At 43.6% G+C, this 25,161-nt stretch overlaps 2 protein-coding genes across 9 annotated transcripts in view; one reads left to right on the top strand and one right to left on the bottom strand.

Moving 5' to 3' along the window:
* Positions 1–4,491: 4,491 nt before the first annotated feature.
* On the bottom strand, positions 4,492–24,309 carry TRIP13 (thyroid hormone receptor interactor 13). 3 transcript variants are annotated; one of them, XM_006275646.4, is made up of 13 exons: positions 24,138–24,309; positions 22,659–22,824; positions 19,032–19,161; positions 16,785–16,840; positions 15,333–15,423; positions 13,693–13,765; positions 11,673–11,736; positions 11,308–11,394; positions 10,772–10,878; positions 8,265–8,418; positions 7,628–7,740; positions 6,820–6,889; positions 4,492–6,276 (listed from the first exon to the last, which is right to left on the bottom strand). In XM_006275646.4, exons 1-13 carry the CDS (start codon positions 24,227–24,229, stop codon positions 6,181–6,183), a joined length of 1,299 nt encoding a protein of 432 aa, XP_006275708.1. In that variant the 5' UTR covers positions 24,230–24,309; the 3' UTR covers positions 4,492–6,180. The 3 variants fall into 3 exon arrangements, with proteins under 3 accessions (XP_006275708.1, XP_059584522.1, XP_059584521.1); XM_059728539.1 differs by lacking the exons at positions 22,659–22,824; positions 24,138–24,309 and adding an exon at positions 21,354–22,643; XM_059728538.1 differs by lacking the exons at positions 4,492–6,276; positions 6,820–6,889 and adding an exon at positions 6,896–6,981.
* Positions 24,310–24,364: 55 nt separating this feature from the next.
* Positions 24,365–25,161, top strand: part of BRD9 (bromodomain containing 9) — a 37,825-nt gene continuing 37,028 nt past the window's right edge. For all 6 annotated transcript variants that reach the window (XM_014602843.3, XM_014602838.3, XM_019485436.2 and 3 more), the window contains exons 1-2: positions 24,365–24,526; positions 24,669–24,889. In XM_014602843.3, coding sequence (XP_014458329.2) covers positions 24,454–24,526; positions 24,669–24,889 — 294 coding nt within the window. In that variant the 5' untranslated portion in view covers positions 24,365–24,453. The remainder of the gene's footprint in view (positions 24,527–24,668; positions 24,890–25,161) is intronic.

The raw sequence follows: 25,161 nt of genomic DNA, 5'->3' as shown, positions 1-25,161 counted from the left end.
AGGCCAGGCAGGGCAGCCATGGGGGCTTCTCCTGCAGCTACTCCCATCCTGGGAGAGGCAAGCACAGCCGGAGGAGCTGCAGGAGAACCTGCAGCCACCAGGCTGTGCCTGTCTCTCCCTGGCAGATCCAAATCTCTGAATCAACGCCAAAACAGCATTGAAACTCTGAAACAGATTCGGCCATATCAAAACAGAATAATGATCCGAATACCAAAATGGATCACTGTTCCTCCGAAACAGCCAAATCCAAAATGGAAACGAAACAGCCGTTTTGCACAGCCCTACCAGCCGACCTAGGGAGGATCAGATGTGTTTAGGAGTGGCAGGGCAGACTGTGTATAAAGGGGGGGAAGGGGCATGTGGGGCTGGGGCTGCCCAGCCGGGGCCAGGGCTCATCAGGGGAGCTTGGGGGGGGGGGGGAAGAGCTCAAGCTGCTGCGCGTGGTTTGTCTGGCGGCTCTCACCACTGCTCCTGCTGCTTGTTCAGGAGGGCATAGGGGAGGAGGGGGGCACGTGTACCCAGACCAGCATGGGGCAAGGTGGGCTGGGACCAGAGTCTTCCTGGCTGGGCAGATCGGGGGGCACACTCCCCCCATGCCCACCCAGATGAGCAGTGGTGGGTGGGAGCTGCCAGACAAGCACCAAATTAGCTGTGCACAGTGGCTGCAGCTGCCCCCCTCAACGAGCCATGCCTCCATCCTGCGCCTGCCCCAGCCTGCAGCTGCAGCTTGCCCCATACAGCGCAGATCCAGAGGGCACCCCCCACCGACGAACCGCTTCTGGCTCTGTCTCATGCCCCTCCCCACCTCAGCTGGTCAGTGCCTGCCCCTGCCACAACCCCATTCCCTCCCTCACTGCAGGGGCCTTGATCTGCCGCCTCGACACCCCTTCCCCCCACTTTCATCACACCAGACTTACCAGCTAGACACAGCTCTTCAAGCTTAAGGGCCGTGTATTGGAAATCAGATCAGTATCGGCTGATATGCCTCTTGAAAAATCGGCTCTTGGTATCAGCGCCAAAAATCTGTCAGTGCGCCCCTACTTTAAGCTGCCTAAAGGGTGCTTAAAACTAGATTCACATGTTAATGTGTGGACAATCCAGGGGCTAAGAGCTCCAAGAACTGCCTAAAATTAATCTGTAACAAAACCCATAAAATGGGTTTTGAAGGAAAGAAGAATCAAGGCAGCAACAGGGCCTCACTTAGAATATTGTACAGGTCTGGTCACGGTTTCAGATAACAAATGGAATGAAAAACTAGTTTTAAGAAACTGAAGTATCTTGGCTTTTTTTTTTTTTTAAACCAGAAAAAGTTGACAGAAAAGATTCATAGACTGTAAGGGGCTGGAAGGGAAGATCATTGGGTCCAGCCCCCCCTGCACTAGGCAGGAAAGACAACTGGGGTCAGGTCAGGGCCATCCTTGAGGGCGGGGGGACAAATCAGGGCAATCGCACCAGGGCCTGCGCTTTGTGAGGCCCTGTAGAGCTGGGCAGAGCGGCTGCAGCGACTTCACACTGCTGCCAGCTTCACATCCGGCTGCTCAGCATCCTCCACCCCGGCTGCTGAATCCACCTCTGGCTTCCTTGCATCTGGGGGCAGGGCCCCGCACAGGCTGATTTGCCCTGGACCCCACACCCTGCTCTGGTAGTCTCTGGGTCAGGTGACCCCAGCAAAGTGACCGTCCAGTCACCTCTTGAAGATTTCCGAGGTAGGTTATTGTACCACCTCTAGAGGGAGCTTATTCCACAGCCTGAACACCCCGACTGTGAAGACGTTTATCCTAGTGTTAAACCTGAAATGGGCTTCCAGGAGTTTGTCGCCATTATTCCTGATTTTTCCCAAGGGTGCCCTGGTGAACAGTTGTTTACTGAGCCGTTGATGTACACCCCTGATGTACTGGCAAAGTGCTACCAAGTCCCCTTTCAGCCTCCCCTTTTTTTAGGCTGAACAGGCCCAAGTCCCTCAGCCTTTTCTTGTATGGCTTGCCATGCAAGTCTTTGATCATATGGATGGCTCTTCTCTGGACTCTCAAGCTTTTCCGCGTCCTTGTTGAAGTGCGGCATTCAGAACTGAACACAGTACTACAGCTGCGGCCTTACCAATGCTGAGTAAAGTGGAAGAATCGCTTCCTTGATTTTGCTTGAGATGCATTGTTTAATTTACGCCAGGGTATTGTTAACCCTGATGGCTACAGCATCGCACTGATGACTCATGTTCATAACACGGCCTATTACTACCCCAGACTACTCCAATAGGGGTGGGTGGTTCATATACAAGTAAATATAGAGAGAGCAAAATCTAGAACGTTCTCTCTCATGTCACTGTTTAATGACATGAGTCTTCCACAACACTTAATGCCTGTATCGGTGTTTGCTGTCTTTCAGTATGGTGTTCAGCTGATTTTAATATGATTGCCATCAAATCAGTTTTGTACTGAAATAGGTTTATTCAATAGTTAGTGAAGAATGTCTTCCACAGGCAATTATTATTAAAAGAACACTTTCTTCCAAAAGATTGTTAGCAAAATTTAAAAAGGTATTTCTTGTGTATGTTGTCATGAACACACTCCCATTACAGTTAGAATAGTATAGTAAATAGGGCATGTATTTCATACTCTTACTATAGTCCAGACAAATATTTGGACAGGGAAATGAGAAGAACATTTTACATCATCCAATCTCCAACTCAGAATGATCAGACTGACAACTATTACTTGCAATGTAAAAGCATGTTTTGAATTCATATTTCATTTTAAAAGGGTATAAACATATATATGTTCATGGGGAGAGAGACTTTTAACCATGACCTGAACACAAAGATTGGAACCCAGAATTGGATGTGGGTTTTACCAACAAGGTCTTTAAAATAAGCCTAAGTCAAATTTCCCTGGACTTCTTTCTCCCCTCTCTCCCAAACTCTAGGAAAGTTACAAACATGCTATACTTGAGTGATCTAAATGTCCCCTAAACAAAAAAGATGCTGCAATACTGCACACTATTTAAAATTAGCATACTTGTACTACTTCCAGATTGTGAGGAATGGCAAAACAGGAAAAGGGGTATGTCTTCCTCAGTCTCTTTACACCCTCCATTCAAGAAAACTCTAGATTACACCAAGGTTATACCAGCTTTTTACTGTAGTCCACGCAAGGATCAGCTCTCCCAGATGTGTTTATATGGATCATATGTAAGTTGACAAATTGGGATATGAATCCCCATGTTTCAGGCCATAAATTAACCACCAACTATAATTAGCATAATTCTTCCCCTTCCAGAAAAGTATTTTCTATAAGTGGCCACTAGGTAGTTCCTTGCATATATGGTTAAAGCAAATGGAATATATTCTTTGTAGAATTGGGGCCGTCTTCCATCATGTACATTACATAACCTGCTTTTGGTATTAATGCAGTATGAATCTATATTTTAACACACACACAAGCAAAGATACTAGGGCTGTGCAAAACTTCGTCACCAGTTTTGTTTTGATGCTGTTTCGACCCATTGTGAGGTCGAAACAGCAAAATTGAAACAGAACAGGTATAGTCGAAACAGCCTCGAAACAAAACGAGGCAAGTTGAAATGTTTTGCCATTTCGTCTATAAGCTATAATGGAAAAGGTTGAAACAGCCTATAACTGTCATTTCTGGCCTGATTTGGATGAAACTAGCTAGCTAGGATAATGAGTTAATGAGCAAGGATTAACACCTATGAAACCACCAACTAAGGAGAGGAAAGAATCAATAGAGCCAGGAACTGCTTCTGCCCCAAGACAGACACAGTCAGTCCCACAAGCACCCATGACACAAGTTTTGCCTGTCAGCAGCTAGAGGTGTAGGGCCCCAGAAACCAGAAGCCCCTGCACCTGCCTCCTTGACAGCTGGCAGGCTTCATGGCCTCAGCAGGGGCACCCTGCTGCGCCTTAACACACACACTGTCACCCATGTCACAAGTTTTGCTTATCTGAAGCTTGAGGTACAGTTTCCTCCAAACCCCTGCACCTATCTCCTTGATACTTGGCAGGCTTTGTGGCCTCAGCAGGGGCTAGCATGCCTGTAGTTTTGACCCCGCTGTGGCTTAATACATGCATGTGACACAAGTTTTGCTTTCAAATCTTTGGGGTGCAGTTTCCCCGAACTCCCTGTATCCATCACCTTTAAACTTACCAGGCTTCATGCCCTCGTAACAGGCTACCATTCCTGCAAGTTTCATCCAAATCAAGCCAGAAATGACAAAGTTATAGGCCGTTTTGTCCTTCGCCATTATATCTTATGCGCAAAATGTCGAATTAGTTTCACCGTTTTGACGGAATGGAACGGAACAGCTGTTTCGAATCCAAACAAAATTTGAAACCAAATGCTGTTCTGTCGAAACACTGGTCGAAACAGAAAGCTGCCGTTTCGCACAGTCCTAAAAGATGCCCTTAATGAAGTAGGTACCATGCACAGAAAATAAATCCAACCCGGCAACATTAAAACAGCCTGAGTTGCAATGAGCTCTGTAAAAAATTGTTTAATGCAGTTTACAGTGTTCATCAATATGAACAATTCACGACAATGGAGTAAGCCTACCATCTCATGAAACACGTACAACATTGATCAGAAAGAACTGAGTCACTAGAAGAAGTCATTAACAATGTTGTAGTAGCAAGTTAAGCTGTACATGTTAAAGGACCACTGTCAACTTTTAACTCATTTTATTTAAACAGACTAAATTTAGTGTAATTCAGCTACTACAGCTGAACTACTTTGTGCCGCTGGTTTAAATTTTACAATCAGTTTTGGGGTTTTTTTTTAAATAGAAGAAAGTTCCATGCAAACAACTGTTTCACCCAACAGCTGAAATGCTGTCAAAAATGAATTAAAAAAAGAAAATACATACTATTTCTCCATTAAACTAAATAATAGCTGTCACGTTTTTACTAGACAACTTCATATTGCATGTATAACTTTAACTGTATTCCTCTAGAACAGTGGTTCTCAACCTCTGGTATCTTACGTACACCCTGCCAGTCGATGTGGCAAAAGTGAAACCAGAAGTCCCACCATGGCACTTCCAGTTTCGCTGCCACGAGCCGAGTCCCACTTTTTCCACCACAGCCCAGGGCAAAGCAGCCTGCGCGCGTCCTCCCTCCCTATCCCCCGGCACACAGATGCTGGGGAGTGAAAGCTCCGGTGCACCAGACATGGTGGGAGGGGCAGTGGCTGGAATTTCCAGCCCAAGCAGGCAAAGACCAAAATGCAGCACCCACATACCCCCTGCCCATGTTTCACGTACCCCCAGGGGTACACGTACCACAGGTTGAGAAACACTGCTCTAGAACACAAATTCATTAATACCCTTGGTTTTGCACATGAACTCTTTACAATAAGTATGATTTGTAACTTAAGGTCTGTAACTTAAGTGGCAAACAAAATCAAATCCTTTACATTTTTAAAAGAACCTTCTGCCTACAATTCTACAAGACACTTGTGCTCTTCAGCAAATGTTCACTTTCCTGTAGTTAACTTCCCTACACTCATTTAAAAAAGCTAACAGGACAAAATATAATATGAAGATAATCTTTTTGATCTTACTTTCAAGGACAGAGTGGAATTTCAAAAATGCTTTATACCTTGATTTAGCTGTGCTCTCACTAGTCACTTGTAGAATTCCTTTGACATGAACAGTCCAGCTACTGCTAACTGTTTTTGAAAATCCAACCCTTCATTTCATTCCTGCTACTTTTTTAGAGTTAGAACAAGAACTCCGTTTTTGCATTACATAAACTATCAGATCTCTAGGTTTGATACATGTTAAAAAAAAGAAGAAAAAAACCAACCCTCCCCCCCCTTCCAAAAATGGATAAAGACTGAATACAAATAGGTAAAATGGTTAGGAACAAGGAACATAATTTAGAGAGACTTTTAATAGTTGTGAAAAGGAATTTTAAAAAAAAATCTCATTCTAGGAATTAAATTTTGAATCATGTCTAGGACTGGAATTTGAAATAAGTCTTCTTTAAAAAAAGAGTGTACTGTAAACATTATCCACAGTTCTGTTTATAAACCAACATCTTGAAATTGGGGTTTCTTAATCCAAATTGAGTTACACTTCACAGACGGAATAACTGGTGCATGGATTGTGCAGAACAGTCTTCCATGGTAACAAGGAAAACACATGACAATTATAGAACTGTACAAAAAGTCAAACGCAGCTTGCAAGTATGTTTCTTTCTTCAAATTGTTTATCCACTACAAGTGAAAGAGCCTGAAGAAAGGCTGCCATTGTAACAGTTGGAGACTGAAAACAAAAGAATAGAAGTCTTGTCAGACATGTCCAAAACAGCAACATGGTAGTTTACAAATAATTCAAAGCATCTGGGGGGAAAGCAAAACTTTGTACTACACACATCAGTATTTCTCAAATTCTGAAGGATGTATAATGGCATTAAGGATGTACAATAAGCCAAGCCATGCAAATATCCAAGGGTTAATCACTTTAACTGTAGATTCATCCAAAACTAACAAACATCCTGAATGTTATACACCCCACTGAAACCTACAGAGCAATGAAGGAAGCTAATGATTAAAGTAAAACTGATGTTTTATCATGGCATATCATTTTTTTGCACAGCTCAATCCTGTGTTAGTAACAACATAATACACAAGTTGGTTCTCTCTCTAGCCTCTTTAAATGAGGTAGCACAAAATGGTTCCAATCCAACTAGAAGCAGATCCAGTGTCATTCAAATTAATACAGACTTTTGTAGGCACATCGCTTCTAACCCCAAACTGCTGTACAAGCAGCTTCCAAACTTAAAAAGGAAACCAGAATAAAACTTACTTGTATGTAAAGTGCATGTGCTAAGAAAGGAAGCTTCCTCAAGACCCGGCCACTAAGACCTTCACTTTTTCTACAATGAGATGCATGCAAATACTATTATTTTATTAAAGCACCATTCCTGAAATCAAGGGTTTTCTTTCTGTAGTGATGAGAGAGATTTCTCTGCAGAAAAACACACATTACTATCACTTGGCTTCACTCAGCACCCTTGCTGGAACTCTCAACAGAAACTAAGGACTTGGTGGGCAGGGTGCATAGCCCTCTGATCAAGGTACGCAGGGTAGAAAATAATCTAGAAACGCTCTCTACTATTGGCCAGATTGTTCTGATCAATACTGTATGTATTTTACTACTCTGATAATTTTGTTCTATGACTAGAATTCTGGTAAGGACCTCCGCATTTTGAAAAAAAAAGTTCTTGCTTGGTGTGAACACATGGAATAATCTATTTATTATACCACACATTTGTTTTCATTTTTGGGAAAAGCTAGTTGTCCCATTAGTGCTTTCAGTAAAAAAAAAAAAAAAAATGGAAGCAGTCCTAAAACAATTCTTGCTTCCCTCACTTCAGCTCATTCCCGAATTAGTGCTTCTAAAAGCTAGCTTCCTGGTAGATCTAAGAGGCACTCTCACGGGGGGAAAAGCCTGTCAAAAATTTGGAATATTTCAGAAGACTAGCTGTGGCTATTACATTCAATGCTTTTATACATAATTCTGTGAATTCATCAGCAATGCCATTGCAAAGTTACCCTTTTTTCACATAAGAGCTAAACAAGTAAAATAGAAGGGGTGAATGCACAAATCTTACCTTGCAATTTCTTTTAATACAAGACTTAGTTTTGACACATTATTTTCTATATAACCAATCATCTCCAGCTCTCTCAGTGTCAGCAGCTGCTGTCGAGGATATATTATCTGACACTAAAAGAAAAATTGTATCTGTAAGCAACAAGGTATATGCGAAATCCTGTTGTTCTCTGAAGACACATGATGTAAAAATGCCAAGTTTTTACTTAACAGACCCACTCCTTGTCTGTATCTAGAATAACTGTTGACCTGAGTGATGACCCTTTAGTATGTTTTGAATTCCCCTTTTCTTAGTACTGTGAATAACCCATCTGCACCTGCTTTCAGCAAAAACATAGGCATAAAAATGGTGAGATGGATTGAGTTGGAAACCAAGTTGGCTAGCAGAGTGCATCACTTTGATAAATGATTATGGAAGAATAAACATGCATAATGCCAAAGCTGTGACTTAATTTGATACACGTCCCTCCCTCTCTGTGTACTACTTAAACACTCTGGCTTAGCAGGGTTAGGTCAAGAAGGAGAAATAAGACATGACTTGTACACTTCTCTAGCATTTGAGATTCTGTACTTAAATGCTATCATAGATTATTATTAAAAAGGCATCTAAGCTAAGAATCTGATTTACAAAATGTTACCTTCATCAATTCTTCCAAACAAGAAACATATATTTTGAATATTGCTGTTGCAGATGGAGGTCCAATGTATTGCTTTATATCAGCCCTGTCCACAAATGCCATATCAATTTTCTCTGTAATATTTGAAGTAGTCAAGATAACAACATTGGGATACCTTTAAGATACAAAAATACTGGACTTTATTTCTGTTATATGCATACAAATCATCCCCTCAGGAGACTAGCAACTGATAGGTTTCTTCTCAAGGCTGTTTCGGTATATTTGGCCTAAGTTGAAGTTGCCAGATTGTTATGGAAGACAAAACTTTACTTTTCAGTGACATCAAATTAAACTTCTTTATATATAAAGGTCAAGTTCATTTTTAAAAACAAAAAAAAATGTGAAAGCTTTTATAAATTTCAACAATTTGTCTGTCATTTCTTTTTGATTTAATGGTAATGACCCAATTCACCAAGAGAAGTATTTTAGCAGCTTGTGGTATTAAATATACAAGTCAATGAAATATACCATTCTAGTTTTTCTTCCTTCCCCTCTTCCCCACCACCCCCAAGTGTTTTCCTACAAAGATGTCTTAGAGTAGGTTTTAAGTTAAATTTCTTCTTGCAATTTGAGGGTTAAGGAAAATGGCTACTCTCATGTATAAGGCCTGTAGCACAACACAGATGGCACTTATACAGGGCAGCCAGGCTATTATTTATTACTTTTTGGTCATGTAGGAGCATCAGAAGCTTAATGCAACCCCTTTAAAGGTAAACGGTCTGACAAGCAGCTCAGCCACATATGCAGGAGAATCAAGATACAATAGGAAGACAGCTGGACATTAAAAAGTTTAGGAAAGTCAACCTCTAAAGAATGGAAAAGGACCTGTGAAACAAAGACACTTAGGGCATGTGTAGATGAAGCAGGGGCCCTAAATTAAAGTGTTGGGTTTTAAAAAACACTGCTTCAATTTAGGCCTGATTAAACCCGTGTTGTGCAAACACCCCGCTGACTTACCTGCCTCTTTGGTGGGGAGGGGAGGGCAAGCTGCCAGCAGGCGGAGCCTTCCCAGGGCAGTGGGAAGGCCGCTGGTGTTTCCCTCCGCAGCAGCTGCACCCCACACCAGGCGGCACCTGGCTCAGGTGGTCCCTGAGGGCACCACAGCTGCGGAGGGAAGCATCAGGTCTTCGTGCAGCTCAGGCAGGCTCTGAGAAGGGAAGATCAGGCTTGCTGCTTTTCTTGGGCACAGCCTGCTTTTCTGGGCTGCTGCCAAGCTGCCTGCAAGGCTTCCTGCAGAGCCACGGAGCTGCACTTGAGCCCAGTGCTGCACTCCATGGCTGTAGGGGCGGCAAACTAAAACTCCTCGAAGGAGTTTTAGTTTGCTGCACCCCAAGTCATTCAAGGCACATTACACTGCCAAATTTCCTACAGCGGCTGGAATTAATGCGCTATATGCCACCAAGGTGTGCAAATACCAGCACCAGTAGATTCTATTCCATCTATTACATGGGTAAATGGACTTGGGTGCTTAAGTGTAATTCCATTCCACCCAGCGCAACTCCCTAATGCAAAAGGTAGGTTCTTCTTCTCCTCTCTGCTTTTTTATGACTCAGTCATATGGGTTAGATGACAGTGTTTTACAAAAGCAGATGCATTACTGGATTTTCAGGACTTTGACAGGGTAAAGTCATACTTAGGCATGTAAGTTCACTTAAATACCCAATAGGTAGAACAGAATCTGGCCCCACGTGTCACCTCCTTGTTTAAACCAATGGAAAAACTGCTTATAATGGTCTAAATGGGTCACACGTCCAGGCGCCAAGTCACTTAAGAATATACTCTGAGATCATAAATAGATTAAAGATGTGGTAGAAGGTAAGCATTAACATGGTTTATAATACTAGTAATACAAAAATTGCTCTTTAAAAGATGTACATTAACACGGACTTTTTTTTTTTTTTTTTTACTGAAAAGAATACTTCAGAATTTTGTTTTAAAATACTGTATAGCTGCTTTATTTAATCCAAAGTGAAATACAATCCTGGACATGAATTATCAAGATGTTCTGCATTTCTGTTAATTTCAAATGAAATCTATTTTCAATTTACTCTTGCTTCTACTTTCAATTGGCAAACACCAAATTTAAAATTCAGCATAATTTGACTACTTAATTTTTTTTTGATAAATGTTCTAACTAGTGGTGCTCAGCCTCTTGGGCATGAGGGCCAACTGAGTGGCGTGCAGACAATTGAATAGGCCAGGTCCAGGGCCACGAGCCAGGTCGAAGCCTGCATGCTGGATCTGGCCATGGACTGGCCCTGCCCACCACCCCAATCTGGTGCCTAAGGCTCCGAAGCTGGATCCAGGCTGTACTTTGAACACTAGTGTTCTAAACAGGAATAAAGAGCCCCAGATATTGAAATCCAGCAAGTTAGCACACGTTTCCATACACCAACATTATTTCCTACTTGGCAATCCCTAGTTATGTTTTCTTGTAGTAATAATAGGACTGTTGTGAAGGTTCTTACCTTTTAATCTGATCTATCTGTGTGAGTACAGCATTCACTACACGGATGGCATCTGACGGCTCTGTGCCTGCCCGGAAAGCACTCCGGGCTGCTGTGAGACTTTCCACCTGCAAAACAAAGCCAACTAAAAATGGATTTAAGAAACAATCAAATTAAATACATTTCTTCCATGAGTATGATTACAAAATTCTTCCCTTACTAACAGCAAAGCTAGAGAGCTTTGATGTTGAAACTGATCACCCAGCTGTATGCATAAAAGGTAGAAAGTAGCAACCAAATAGGAGGGCCAACACAGAAAGACAAACTCCAAATTTTTCTTCCACCTCCAGCAGGATATTTTGTTTGAAATATCAAACTATTTCTCTCTCAGTCTGATGTAGCTATGCAATTCAAGTGCTCTCCCTAATGTTTGCACACATGGATGCTGCCACAGAACCTGCTTCTACTTTTTTTTCCTAATAATTTAAGTGAATTCTAAGAATTTATATTTCCCTAAGCAAAAGGGATCGTATATAGTAATGGCAATAAAATCCTACCTCATCAATTAATACAAATACAAGGCCATCCTTGTCTTCTATTAACTCTTGAATCTTCTGAAACATCTTGGTTACAAGTTTGCCACTCTATAAATAAAAAATTACATATAATTTTTTTTTTTTTTTAAACATACTTGTCCAAGTTTTATTCTTTACAGGTCTAATTGTATTCATATACATAGGTGACCCAAGCTAACAGGTTTTCAAATGCTAGCAACCTTTTTTAAAAACAATATTAAATGCATATTATAAATATACTTAAAATAACTTACGTTTCTCAGAATTGCTTTTTGTTCACTGTTGAGATCATAATTGTTGTTTATTTTTACCAAAAGCTAAAATTGCTTAGTGAGTTAAACACCTACCTCAGAAAACCATTTGGAGAAGAGACTGTGACTGTTTATTTCAATTAACTGTCCATACCTGTACCTAAAAATCAGGAAAAAAATCATCATCTCAGGAATATTTTATTACAATTGTTGACGCAAAGCAAATCAATTTCTCCAAGATACAGCCTCTAAATTTTATATTGAAAATGAATACCGTGGTTTTCAAAACAGGAACATCATTCTGTCCACATTAATGCTCTGTATTTACTAAAGTATCTCATTTATGTATTTCTCTATTTTAAGCTGTCATTTTCAAGCCTCAGTTATTTTTTCAGGATACCCTTGTTTAACTATTAATTCTCAATTTTCTCCACTTCAGAATTCTTCCTACTCTAAAATCATTCATATGAAAAAGGAACGATTTTTGCCAGGAAAAAAACTTAAGATTTGATGCTGGTTTTTAGCAGCATACAATTCAGATAATAGACTGTCATGCAGTAACCTCATAACCTTCAGTTAATCACTTTGCTTTGTAAAGTTATGCATACATTGCATGCTCACTTACCAGTTCTTATGATGACACTGTCACTAATGCTAAATTATATATGGTTATCGATGGGCAGACAGAACTTAATGTTTTACATAAAGAGTATATAACCCACATCTACCGGATATCTAACTTAAGCAAAACCCAAAGCACTTTATTTTGAAGAGCAGTGACTTACAGCACAGTAATGTCATTTAAAATAAATACATTAAGTAAAAAGATTTGCAAATCTTAAACTGAATATTAACTTAATTTTGTTGTGGTTTAATTCAGTAGTTGTCAACTGGGGGTATGCGTAACCATAGGAGTACTTAAAAAGGTTGTAGGGGGTACACAGAACTGATGTCGCTGATAAATGCCATGTGCATGCAACCTCAGCACAGCAGCAGGTGACCAGGAGCGCAGCCGGGTCTGGCTCCTAAGTCTGTTGTGAGGGAAGGGGCATGGGAGGATGCGGGGGCAGATTGAGGCCCCAGAAGTTGGGGAAGGAGTGGATCTGGGGCAGTTGCAGGGGCTTCCCAGCCGGGAGTGGAGCACAGGATGAGCGGGGGTGGGTGGGGAAGGATGCTCCTGTTGCTATGCGCACCCCGAGGAGGGCATGGAGAGCATGTGTCCCCCGATCTGCATGCAGGGTGAGGGCGGGCTGCCGCTGCAGGCTTGGGCCAGGGCAGCACCAGGCTGCTTCCAGCACGCATGTTGGGCTGGGCTGTGCTTGAGGCAGGCGGCAGCAGAGCTGGGATGGGGGGTTGGGGTATCTATGACAAATTCTGGAGTGGCTGTAGCCCCTTCCATAGCCCCTATCCCAGTGCTGCCGCCACACGCCCAGAGCACAGCACAACCCAGCCCAGCCCCACTCCAGGAACGGCTTGGCACAGCCCCGGCCCCAATCCACAGTGGCAGCCCACCCTGCCGATTCAGGGACACACCCCACCATGACCTCCTGGGGTGTGCGCAGTGGTGGGAGCCGCCCCCACCTCCCCATGCCCCCTAGATGAGCTGCTCATGGCTCCATCCCGTGTTCCATCCCAGCTGTGCAGTGTTCAGCTGACCCTGCCCCAGCTCCACTCCCTCCCTTACCACAGGGGCCTCAAAAAAAATTAAAAAGGGGTACATGAGCTGAAATATCGAGACAGAAGGGGTACACTTGTTAAAAAAGGTTGAAAACCCCTGGTCTAATTCAATGTGCAAGATGAGCAAGGCAAGATACATAGACTAGAAAATTTAAATTTTAAGTTTTTAAATTTAAATTTTAGGAGAACAACTTTTCAGAAATGGTCTAACATGCACTTCCAAACTGTTAACTTTTTATACCCCTGGGTATAAACCATCAAACAAACTGAAGGACACTGAAGAATTGGGTGCAATGTCTTCAGTATCATGTACAAAAGTTAACCCAACACTTGGTACCTAATCTCTCACTGGAAGAGAAACTGTTCTCTTGATATCAAATATTAGTCGGTCTTCTTAGAGATATTTTACAGTGTGAACAAAACACTGAACAAAAGTTACCTGTATGAAAGCCTAATGGTGAGCTTCTGAGCCAGGGCTTTACAGAGTGAGGTTTTACCAGTTCCCGGAGGACCTATAGTCAAACCACATACAAACAAATTGCATAAAAGCAAACACTGACTAAATGCTTCTCAATCTCAAAACAGAAGTAGGGATTCATAGTATAAAATAATAGCTGGCAAGGGTTAAGAACACAATGTGTTGCATGGCTGACTATTTTGAGCTCTCTCTCGAGAACACTAGATTTGAGCCATGCAAGTGATCCAGCATTTACCTGTGATGGTAACCAACTGCCAGCATCACAGACTTTAAACTTGGTCTATGCACAGAACAGACGTGCAGCCACCAGCATTCCACCCTCATGGCGTCTGCAAATGCAAGTCTTCTTAAAAATCTATCAGCATTACATTACTTTAACTGCAGTGACAGTGACTATGCTGGTACATACTGGGCATAAACTAGTGGAACAGAGGTAGACAACATAATATTTTAAATGCCTGTACCCTGCCCTATTTTGCAGAAAACGAATGGAGATACTTGTGACAAATTAAGACAACAGTGCCTCCAAGCCATCACAAAGTCAGCATTGTAGTCATGGTGTGTAAGTTCACATTAAACAACTTTATCATCTCTGACTTTTAAAAACTTTCTTTTTCTACGCTTGCATAAATTATAGAATTTTAAATTCCCGCCATTCCCACTTTAACACAAACAAACGGATTCTGACTTACATGCTTTAATGATAAAAGGGATCTAATTCTCACTTCAAAGTAATTTTGTACTTCTCGTTAAGTTAACATTTAGACCTACAAACCATGACAGAGAATAATTCTCCATGCATTTGCATGAAGATTTTTTTTATGCAGTGGAATAATCATAAAAGGTCATTTTGGACCAGCACTTTGTAAGAGGTCATTCAGCTTATAACATACACCAGTGAAGGACATTTTAGTAATTTTGAAAATAACCAGTTGATAGTCTGGAATTCACTTAGGTAATAAGCAGAAGAAAGTAAATTCAAAGATGGTAGTATTTCTGCCATGCAGTAGAAAAGCAAGCACAGGGACAATACAGTAGATTATTTCCAAAATGAAAGTTTTCCTAAAGATTCTCACAAAGCATTGGAAGCTAATGTATTTTAATAGCATAACAACATGGTGGCTAAAATATGGGGTTTCTTAATGTTACTAGGAATAATGCAAATACTATGGTATGTTGTTGCTCTGGGTATGCCACAATTATTAACAACTGACAGTTGAAAAGTTTAATATGATTACCATTGAATTGGATTTAAACACTTTCATTTACACAACTTTTAACCAATGCAACTTTTCACATTAATATTACTTGGTTGGTTTGAAATTCCAATCCATGGAGTCCAATCAGTATTCCTGCCAAACAGGACTAGAGAAAACTCCTAGAGAGATCCAGGCACATGATGTTTCCTGATCAGCCAGAAGGACAAAGTTTGTTGAAGGACAAAGTGTTTCCTGCCATAGTAGGATTTTCTCTAAAGCACCGACACAGGTCTGTGGGAAAAGAACCTAAGTTCTACTACATGGAAATGCAGTACAGACTACTTAGAAGAGCATGAACTCATTGACAATCTAATACTTTATTTTAAGAGTTGTAATCTTTACCATGCAGTAAGACAACTCTGTTCCAGGATATCAGATTGCTGTCTACATTTCTGTCAGAAAATAGTAAGGTTGTCGTCACATAATCAAGTAGCTGGTCAAGACGAGAAAATAAGAGAACAGTTAGTACATTTTACTAGGACAGGTAATAAAAAAAATGTAGTAAAGTCACCATGGCAGGGGTGTGGAGAGGGATAAAATACTGGAATCACAACTGAGTTTTTGTTGTTGTTGTTTGTTTTTTTAATATAGAATGTCAGATGAACTTTTTGGGTCAAGTATTTTTAATCTCTGGTTTTGGTTCTCTCATACTTACAAGAGTAACTATATCGCATACATTCTCCAAACTAAGCACATTCTAAAGACTGGCTGACTTCTAAAGGTCAGTGAGACTGTAGCACTTTGAAATCTCTCAAATTTGGGTTAAGATGACCTAAATCATATCGTTTAAAAACAAGTGTTTAAAAGAACTAATCCCCAACCTCCACTTCATTTAGGCAACCATAGTGCATAAATAATATTAGATGCAAGCAACATTAGGTTTTGCTCTCCTTATCAACTGCAGATTTAGTTTCCTTTAGTCAAAAGCAATATCAGAAGATTTTGATGGCAACATGGGCTAGGGCCCACTGTCTCAGAGTTTGTTTCCACTGACTCTAGACTCACCACTGTGGTAAGCATAGATTCTCTGGATGCTTGGAAGTATACGGTTTCCCCTGATCCTCAGGTCACAGACTAAAGATATTTTAACATAAGATTAAACCTAGCCATCAAAATTCTGAAATCTCCAAAAGACATCTTTATTCCTAACCCTAACTAAACACGGAAGCAGTGCAATAGTGACCTTCATGGCGTAGTCCAGAACAAGGAAAGTTGTGTGTAGGACTCATCCATCTTTTATTCCTAAGCAAAATTACTTTCTTCTGTATTCAGGAAATCTCATTTCCTCTCTGTTCCAAGACAAAGGATAGCACAAACTGAACACATATTAACAACCTTTAATTTTGTCAATTTTCATGCTTGTGCGTCTGAAATTAGACACCCAGCATAAATAATCTATTTTTCAGGGGTCCTGAATGCCTCCACATTCAGTGAATTCAATTCAAGTTGAATGTGCTCAGTACTGTTGAAAAACTCTTGCTTTTTAGGTATTTAAAATTAATATGCCCATTTTGGCCAATTTTTTTACTCAACAGGCCAAATATTTCTGTTGTGCAAACTATATCCAAAAATTGAACAAAAGAGTCTTACTTGACTAAATTTTGTCTTCATCTCGACTGACTCAGAATATAATAAAGGGAATCATTAAAAAAAAGCATACTTCCCCTTATTAAATTTCCATAGTTTCCATGTAAATTTTTAATTTCTGAAGATTGCTGCAACTGAGGGAGAAGCTTATTTCAGGCCAGCTACATATGAAGTCCATTTTAAAGAGATTGTTCACTCTTGACTTACATGTGATTTTACTTCTATGTCATACACAAGGCTCTCCCAAAGACCATGGAATTCAGCTGCAAAACAATATTATAACAATCATCCATGATTTTGTTTAGAGTAATTCATAAAAAAAAAACAAATTGCCATTTAAGCCCAATGAGCCATCCATCATTATCTGATGGTCTGCAATACTGAGTGACTCCCCAAAAAAACTCAACCATAATTAAAAATATGGAACCAAGAACAAGCAATTGCAAGAATATATGTATTATTTTATTCACTTGAAATGAAACTTTTTTAGTTACAGGAGTGAAGCAAACAATTCTACAGCTTCAACAGGATATAAAAAAAATGTTTATAAACAATAATTGCAAGAATGGGTCAAAATTTGTGGGTTTTAACTTTCGGCAACATTTATAGATAGGAAAAGGGGGAAAAAAACCAAACTTATAGATAAGATAACATACATTAAATATGGCAAAATCGAAATGGTGAGATTGCCAACTATAAAAATTATAGGAAGTCCAACTTTGTCAGACTACTCATGTACATGAATGTTCTCAGCGTGTAAAAAACCACAAACAACCGCTGACAGAAAAACAGTTGAATTATAAGAAGTGAAAAACACCTGATGTTGGTCTGAATCTGTACATTCTATTTTTAGTTGGAAATTTTAAAGGTTGAGGATATTCAGAACTTTCAGACAAAAAACTGAATTCAGCATTTCTTGTCATAGGAGTGGATTTACAAAGCTTGATATTAAAGTTAAGAAGGTGGATAAGGAAGAACCACCTTAAAATAGCATTTTACAAAAATTCAACTGATGCCAAAGAGATCAACTGTCTCCACAAGAAGGGGAACCTGAACTGCAATGCACGCTGACAACTTCTCATGAAAGCAAGAAAACCTCATGGAACCGTTTACCCACTCATTTCTACCTAGAAGTGCCCAATATGTACCCTCCCACCATGAGGCATCTGATAGTAGCAAGGAGGAAGACCCCTATCCACGAAAGTCTTATTCCTGATTCCTTTGAAACAAAGACACTTTGGAGACCCCTAAACCCACCTAATGTTTGTTTGTGGATTCTATGTTTGCTTTAAAGAGTGCCCAAATAGACCAGATTGGTGCTGCCTAGACCAATTACTTTTCTACAAAAGATCAGAAATATACACATCCCATACTTTACTGAAAGCAAGTTTAATTCCTGACTTTACAACTCTCCAATAAATCTTAAAATATTCCATGCTGTTTATATACTCTTAAAAGCACTTCATTATACCATTATAATGCATCATATATCCACTGCACACTAGGAAGACAAGAATATGCATGTACATGATTCTGAATGTGCAAAGCAAAAATACACATACAATGGTGACTGGAGCACAGCTGAAGAGCCAGAGCAAGAGGTTTGCTCCAAGTCAACCTTAATTCTGGCATCTCACACTGTAACCTTAACTTTAAATAGTTTCATGTAGAAACTAACAAAACTGTGGAACTTTGACAACACAAGTTTCATACTATGGTTTAGGAGTTTACACAGGAGTCATATGGCAACTAGCCCTAAGCCTCTCTTTGCCATTATAGTTGGACTGGTCCAAAAATGCAACCACAGGGGAAGCGAGGGATTTTATCCTCTCTGCCCTGTAGTGCTGTCTCAGAGTTGGAGCTAATGCTGGAGGAGCACTACGAGTGCTGGAACATAAGCAGATCCAGGATTTCAGAAAGAGGAGTGGGGGAGGAAAGAGGGTACAGAAGCAGAAACCTGCACTGCAGGGGTATCTACACAACCCCACAAGCAGTCCACACAACTGGTCCCCAAACTTCCTTCCTTACCTCACAGACCCCTTCCCCCACATCAAAGGTCAGCTCTAGGCTGAGGCCTTCTGTTTGGATGACCCTGACCTAACACAGACAGCAACTGCCTGCATCTCTGAAGCATTCGTGTACAAGGAATGCTTCTTCAGATAACACGTATCCAACCTGTTAGTCACCACTCTCAACCTTCTTGAGTTTCAGGATTTTGGGAGCACTCTCTCAAAGTCATCTGCCCTAATTCACCCCTAAAAAAAAGACAGCTGCAATGAAAATGTTTCCTTCCACCAGTGAAAGACCAACATCTCATCTGTACCAAGCAGCCCACAGAGAAAGCCATTTGGCTATCTGGATACCAGGAAACTTTCTAGGGTACCTGCCTATTCTTGGATTTTCCAACACGCTACAGTTATTCTGGACTTCCCCTTAACCATTCCAGGAAGGTACCTGCAGGTAGTACCCAGTGGTTGGCTGCAACAATATCCTCATTCTCTTCTTCTAGGTTTTCAGTGCTTGGTTTTTCCTCATTCAGATGGAAAATATGAAGAGAGAGAGTGCATTTGCTCAAGTTAATGGGCTGCAATGAACAAAAAGAAAAGTTAGCTTCAATAAGGAAAAACAACAGGTCAACAGTATTCGTTTCTCTTTTTGAAAAAAGTTGAAAAAATTGGAGTAAATTAAGACAAAATTTGAGGTTTTCCATAAGAGTTAAGAATTCAGCTCAATGAAACTGACTAGTACTAAAACTCAATGTCATGTAAAAGCCAGTTAATAGAATCATAGAAAATTAGCATTGAAAGGGATCTGAGGAGGTCATCTATACCAACCCCCTGCTCAAACCAGGACCATCCCCAACTACCTCATCCCAGCCACAGCTGTCTAGCCAGGCCTTAAAAACCTCCAAGGATGGAGATTCCACCACCACTCTGGGTAACCTCTTTCAGCATTTTACTACCCTCCTAGTGAGAAAGTTCTTCCTAATATCCAACCTAAACTTCCTTTGCTGCAACTTGAGACCACTGCTCCTTGTTCTGTCATCTGTCACCACTGAGAACAGTCTAGCTCCATCCTCTTTAAAGCCTCCCTTCAGGTAGTTGAAAGATGCTATTAAATCCCCTCTCAGGCTTCTCTTCTCCAGACTAAATAAGCCCAGTTCCCTCAGCCTCTCTCCATCAGTCACGTGCCCCAGCCCCCTCACAATTTTTGTCACCCTCCCCTGGACTCTCTCCAATGTTTCCACATCCTTTCTGTAGTAGGGGGCTCAAAACTGGACACACTACTCCAAATGTGGCCTCACTAGTGCATAATAGAGGGGAATAAATCACTTCTCTTGACCTGCTGGCACCATTCCTACCAATGTAGCCATTAGCCTTCTTGGCAACAAGGGCACACTGTTGGCACATATCCAGCTTATTGTTCACTGTAACCCCCAGGTCCTTTTCTGCAGAGCTGCTGCCCAGCCAGTCAACCCCCAGACTGTACTCGTGCATGGGGTTGTTCCATCCTAAGTGTAGGACTTTGCACTTGTCCTTGTCGAACCACACAAGATTTTTTTTGGCCCAATCCTCCAATTTGTCTAGGTCACTCTGAATCCTAGCGCTACCTTCCAGTGTATCTACTACTTCCCACAGCTTGGTGTCATCTGCAAATTTGCTGAGGGTATACAGGCAGTCCTCAGACTTACAACGCAATTAGTTCCTGAAAACCGCGTCTTGAATCGAAATGTAACTCAGAACCAATTTTCCCACAGCAACAATGTTATAAATGGGGGATGGGTTCCTTTACCACAGCCACCTCCAGCTGCCAAGTCTATTGTGGGGGGGGGGGGGGGGGGGGGAGGGGCAGATCACCACCCCCACAGCAAGGGAGGGATTGGGGCTGGGGCTGCCCAGCCAGGGCAGGGGGGCACAGGGAGGAGGTGGGTGGCTCTCACCGCTGCACACCACTGGTTGGCAAGGGCATGGGGTTGGATGTGTGCCCCTGGATCTGTGCAGGGTGGGCAGGGCCGTGCTTTGGGTGGATGGTGAAAGGCGCTGGGAGCAGGGGTTATGCCTTCCTGCCGCTCGCCCAGCTTGGGCGGGACGGAGCCACTGTGCTGCCTACAGACAAGCAGCGCGAATTGGACAGAGCCGCCCCAGCCTCTAGATGAGCTATGGCTTTGCCCCGCCCCACCTGGGCAAGGAGGGGCAGCGGCAAAGCATGGTGGAGGCGTGTGCCTCGGATCTGCATGGGGCAGGCAGAAGAGCAGGGGCTATGGGCGGCTGCAGTCACCCTAAAATTCGTCGTAGCCCCTGCTGCCCACCCAGAGTGCAGCTGGGTACAACCCTGACCCCTGCTGCCCTGCACAGATCCTGGGGCACACGCTTCCCCCATACCCTGCCTCTGCTTACCCAGCTGAGATGAGGCCAGGAGGCATGGGGAGGCGCTGGCCACTGCGCGCCACTTGTCCAGAGGCAGTGCAGCAGCTCTGCCCCACCCGGCTGGGCAAGTGGCAGGAGGGCGTAGTCCCTGCTCCCAACACCTTCTGCCACCAGCCTGGAGTGCAGCCTGGTGCAGCCCCAGTTCTGCCTGCCCCTCACAGATCCAGGGGTACATCCAATCCCCCCTCCTCCTCCCCCGCATGCCCTCCTGGACCAGTAGCATGCGGCAGCCGCCCCACCACCTCCCTATGCCCCCCCAGCTGCTGGGCAGTCCCTCTCCCAGCCCCAATTCCTCCCTCAGGGTGGGGACATTTATCTGGCCCCCCACGCCCCATAACAACATACTTACCAATGGGAGGCAGCTGTGTCCAGTGCCATAAAGTCGAAATTCCTTTGGAACCTTGAAACAGTGTCGTAATTTACAAAGGTCGTATGTACCGTTTGTCATAACTCAAACAGTCATAAGTCAAGGACTGCCTGTACTGTATGCCATATTTTAGGTCGTTGATGAAGACATTGAACAAAACCAGATCCAGCACTGACCCCTGCGGCACTCCACTTGATACCAGCTGCCAACTAAACATTGAGCCATTATTATCCTCCGAGCCCGATGATCCCACCAGTTTTCTATCCACCTTACATTCTATTCATCCAGCCCATCCTTCCTTAGCTTGCCTGCAAGAACGTTGTAGGAGACCGCATCAAAAGCCTTGCTAAAAATCAAGGTACACCACATCCACCAGTTCCTCCCCATCCACAGAGCCAGTCATTTCATCATAGAAGGTGATCAGGTTGGTCACGCATTACTTGACCCTGCTGAATCTATGCTGACTGTTCCTAATCACCTTTTTCTCCTCCAAGTGCTTAGAAGTGGATTCCTGGAGAATCTGCTCCATGGTTTTTCCAGGGACTGAGGTGAACCTGACTGGTCTGTAGTTCCTTGGATCTTCCTTTTCCCCTCTCTTAAATATGGGCACTACATTTGCCCTTTCCAATCATCCGGAACCTCTCCTGATTGCTATGAGTCTTCAAAGATGATGGCCACCAGCTTTGCAATCACATCAGCCAACTCCCCCAGCACCCTCAGATTCATCCAATCTGGCCCCATAGACTTGTACATGTCCAGCTTTGCTAAATAGTCCCTAAACTCTTCTTTCGCCACTGCTGGCTGCTCACCTCCACCCCAAACTCAGTTGCCTGGTGCAGTAGTTTGGGAGCTTACCTTGCCTATGAAGGCCGAGGTGAAAAAAACATTTAGTACTTCAGCCTTTTCTACATCCTGTCACAAGGTTGCCTCCCCCATTCAGTAAGGGATCCACACTTTCTCTGATCTTCCTCTTGTTTTTGACATACCTGTAGAAACTCTTCTTGTTACCCTTCACATCCCTTGCTAGCTGCAACTCCAATTGTGCTTTAGCCTTTCTTACTTCATCCCTGCATGCCCAAGCAATACTCTTATCCTCCCCAGTTGTTTGTCCAAGTCTCCACTTCTTATAAGCTTTCTTTCTGAGGTTTAGTTTACTGACGAATTCCCTGCTAAGCCAAGCTGGTCTTCTGCTATGCTTGCTAGTCTTCCTGCAGTTTTTTAGTAAATAACAGTTTTCTAATAAAAGTTTTCTGTTAAAAAGCTTACTGTTTATCAAAATGTAGATACCTGTCTGTCTTTCAGTTTTAGTTCTGTGTCCACAACGGAGACAGATTGAACATTGTTGAGAAGAAAACCATCGTCAAACTCCGTCCATGTATAATCACCAAAAACAACGTTATGTCGGTTTAGCAGCTTTAACACACTGGCCCTGATATCTTCTCTCTTAGCCGTGCTAGGAAGAGAGGAACAGCATTATTTAAACACCAACTGTTGTGTGTTTAGTACTAAACAAGCTCTAAATACCCTTAAAAAATGTAGAAGGAGCTTTGTACCCAGAAAGAAACTGAAAGTGGAAGTGTGTGTCTCTTTCTTAGCAGGAAAAAAAATGAAATCACCCCCTATTTTGGGAGCAAAATCATTAACCTGTTGGTTCAGGCACATGCAAATAGGTACAAAACCAATTTGAAAGACACATTTCTATCCAGAAGCAGTAGTTAATTTTGAAGAAAATAATGTTTAACAAATACAGCTTTTTCTTTATTCTTTTCCCAGAGCCTAGCCTTAAATTGAAACGGTTGACTGAAAAGGTTGATATATAAGCAGAGCTGTCCAACCACAAGAGGTTGATGAGTGTGCCCCACCCCCAGCTACCACCCAGCTTCTACTTCCTGCATTGCTTCAAGCTGCAGGTGCAGCTGGGGTCTCTGGGCTCCCCTTCCCTGGAGGGAAGTGTGGCACAGCCTGCAGTGCTGGGCAAGCCCACAGCCTGGGGCATCCAAGAAATGCAAGGCACCGTGTCACCATTTTCACATGCACACCTATATTTCTGGAGAAGCTGAGGGCAGACTGGGAAGAAGTACAGCCCAGGCCAGCTCTCCTGTGCTGCTTTCATGTTATGTATAGAATCGTAGAATAATTAGGGTTGGAAGGGACCTCAGGAGGTCATCTAGTGCAATCCCCTGCTCAAAGCAGGACCATCCAACTAGATCATCTCAGCCAAGGCTTTGTCTAGCTGCGTCTTAAAAACCTCCAGGGATGGAGACCCCACCACCTCTCTGGGGAACCTGTTCTAGTGCTTTACTACCCTCCTAGTGAGAGACTTTTTCCCAATAGCTAACTTAAGCCTTCCTTGATGCAACTTGAGACCGTTGCTCCTTGTTGTCATCTGCCACCACTAAGAACAGTCCAGCTCCATTCTCTTTGTAACCCCTCTTCAGGTAGCTGAAGGCTGCTATTAGATCCCCCCTCATCTTCTGCAGACTAAGCAAGCCCAGTTCCCACACCCTAGCCATCTTTTCCCGCTGGACTCTCCAACGTGCCCGCGTCCTTTCCGCTGTGGGGCAGGCCCTGGGCACAGCGCGCCACAAAGGCCCAGGCGCAGGAGCGCGCGCGGCTTCCCCCGTGGCCTCGGGCAGGGCGAGACGGAGGAGGCGCGGCCCAGCCCAGAGCACGTCGAGGCCCGGGGCCCTGCCGCAGCTGCCGCCGGGGCCGGGAGCGTGGGCCCTACATCACCGAGGAGGGGACCCCGCGCTCCGCACGAGTCACCTGCCCGGCCGCTGCAGCACCTCCACGTGGACCCGCGCCGCGTCGCTCAGGCTGGGCAGCGTCTGCCGCAGCTCCCCCGCCGCCTCCTCCATGGCGCTGCGACCCGAACTCCAGCGGGCGCGGAAAGTGACCACCGCAGCGTTTGGAAAACCGCGCGCTAGTGCGTCACCGCCGCGGCCCCGCCCCCTGCCCCGGAAGCGCTCTAGCTAGGCACCGGAAGTGAACAGGGGTGGGACCGCCACTTCCGACGGGGCCTAAGCGGCCGCCGTTGCCCTTTCTTTTTCCCTCCGGTCCTGGGCTGGGGCTGGGTGCCGCCATGGGCAAGAAGCACAAGAAGCATAAGGCGGAGAAGGCGGAATGGCGCTCGGCCGCCGCCCCCGCTTACAGCGGTGAGGGCTGCGCCCCCGCCTGGCCCGGGGGCCCCACTGCCTGCAGCAGCGCCGGGCCCCGGTGCCGCCGGTCCTGGGGGCGGGGGAGGCCGGGGCGGGGCGGGTGCGCCCCGGGAAGTGACTGGGGTACGTTTCCGTTTAGATTACGCGGACAAGCCCCTGGAGAAGCCCCTGAAGCTAGTGCTGAAGGTGGGCGGGAGCGAAGTGACTGAGCTGTCGGGCTCGGGGCACGATTCCAGTTACTACGACGACAGGTCGGACCACGAGCGGGAGCGGCACCGAGAGAAGAAGAAGAAGAAAAAGAAAAAATCGGAGAAGGAGAAAGAGAAGCACCTTGACGATGAGGAGAGAAGGAAAAGAAAGGTGGGGTAATTGGTGCCTGAGGAGCTTGACGACTTTTTTCATCCCTGTGCAGCAGAGCTAAAAAGCATCTGTGCTCTTCAAGCTGAAACTTCTTTTTCTGCCGCACGTGTTGGGCTGAGCTGCATGGCAGAAACATAAACTATTGGTCTGATACCAGATCAGTACTGATATAAAGAAAACTGGCTGTATCATATATCAGCCCGATGGGGCCGATTATTTGGCTGATAAATGCCCATGCTGTGCACAGCTGCAGCGCAACACTCAGGCAGCAA

The sequence above is a fragment of the Alligator mississippiensis genome, chromosome 5, assembly GCF_030867095.1.
Source record: "Alligator mississippiensis isolate rAllMis1 chromosome 5, rAllMis1, whole genome shotgun sequence".
NCBI lineage: Eukaryota > Metazoa > Chordata > Crocodylia > Alligatoridae > Alligator > Alligator mississippiensis.
This window is presented reverse-complemented; position numbering and strand designations above follow the sequence as displayed.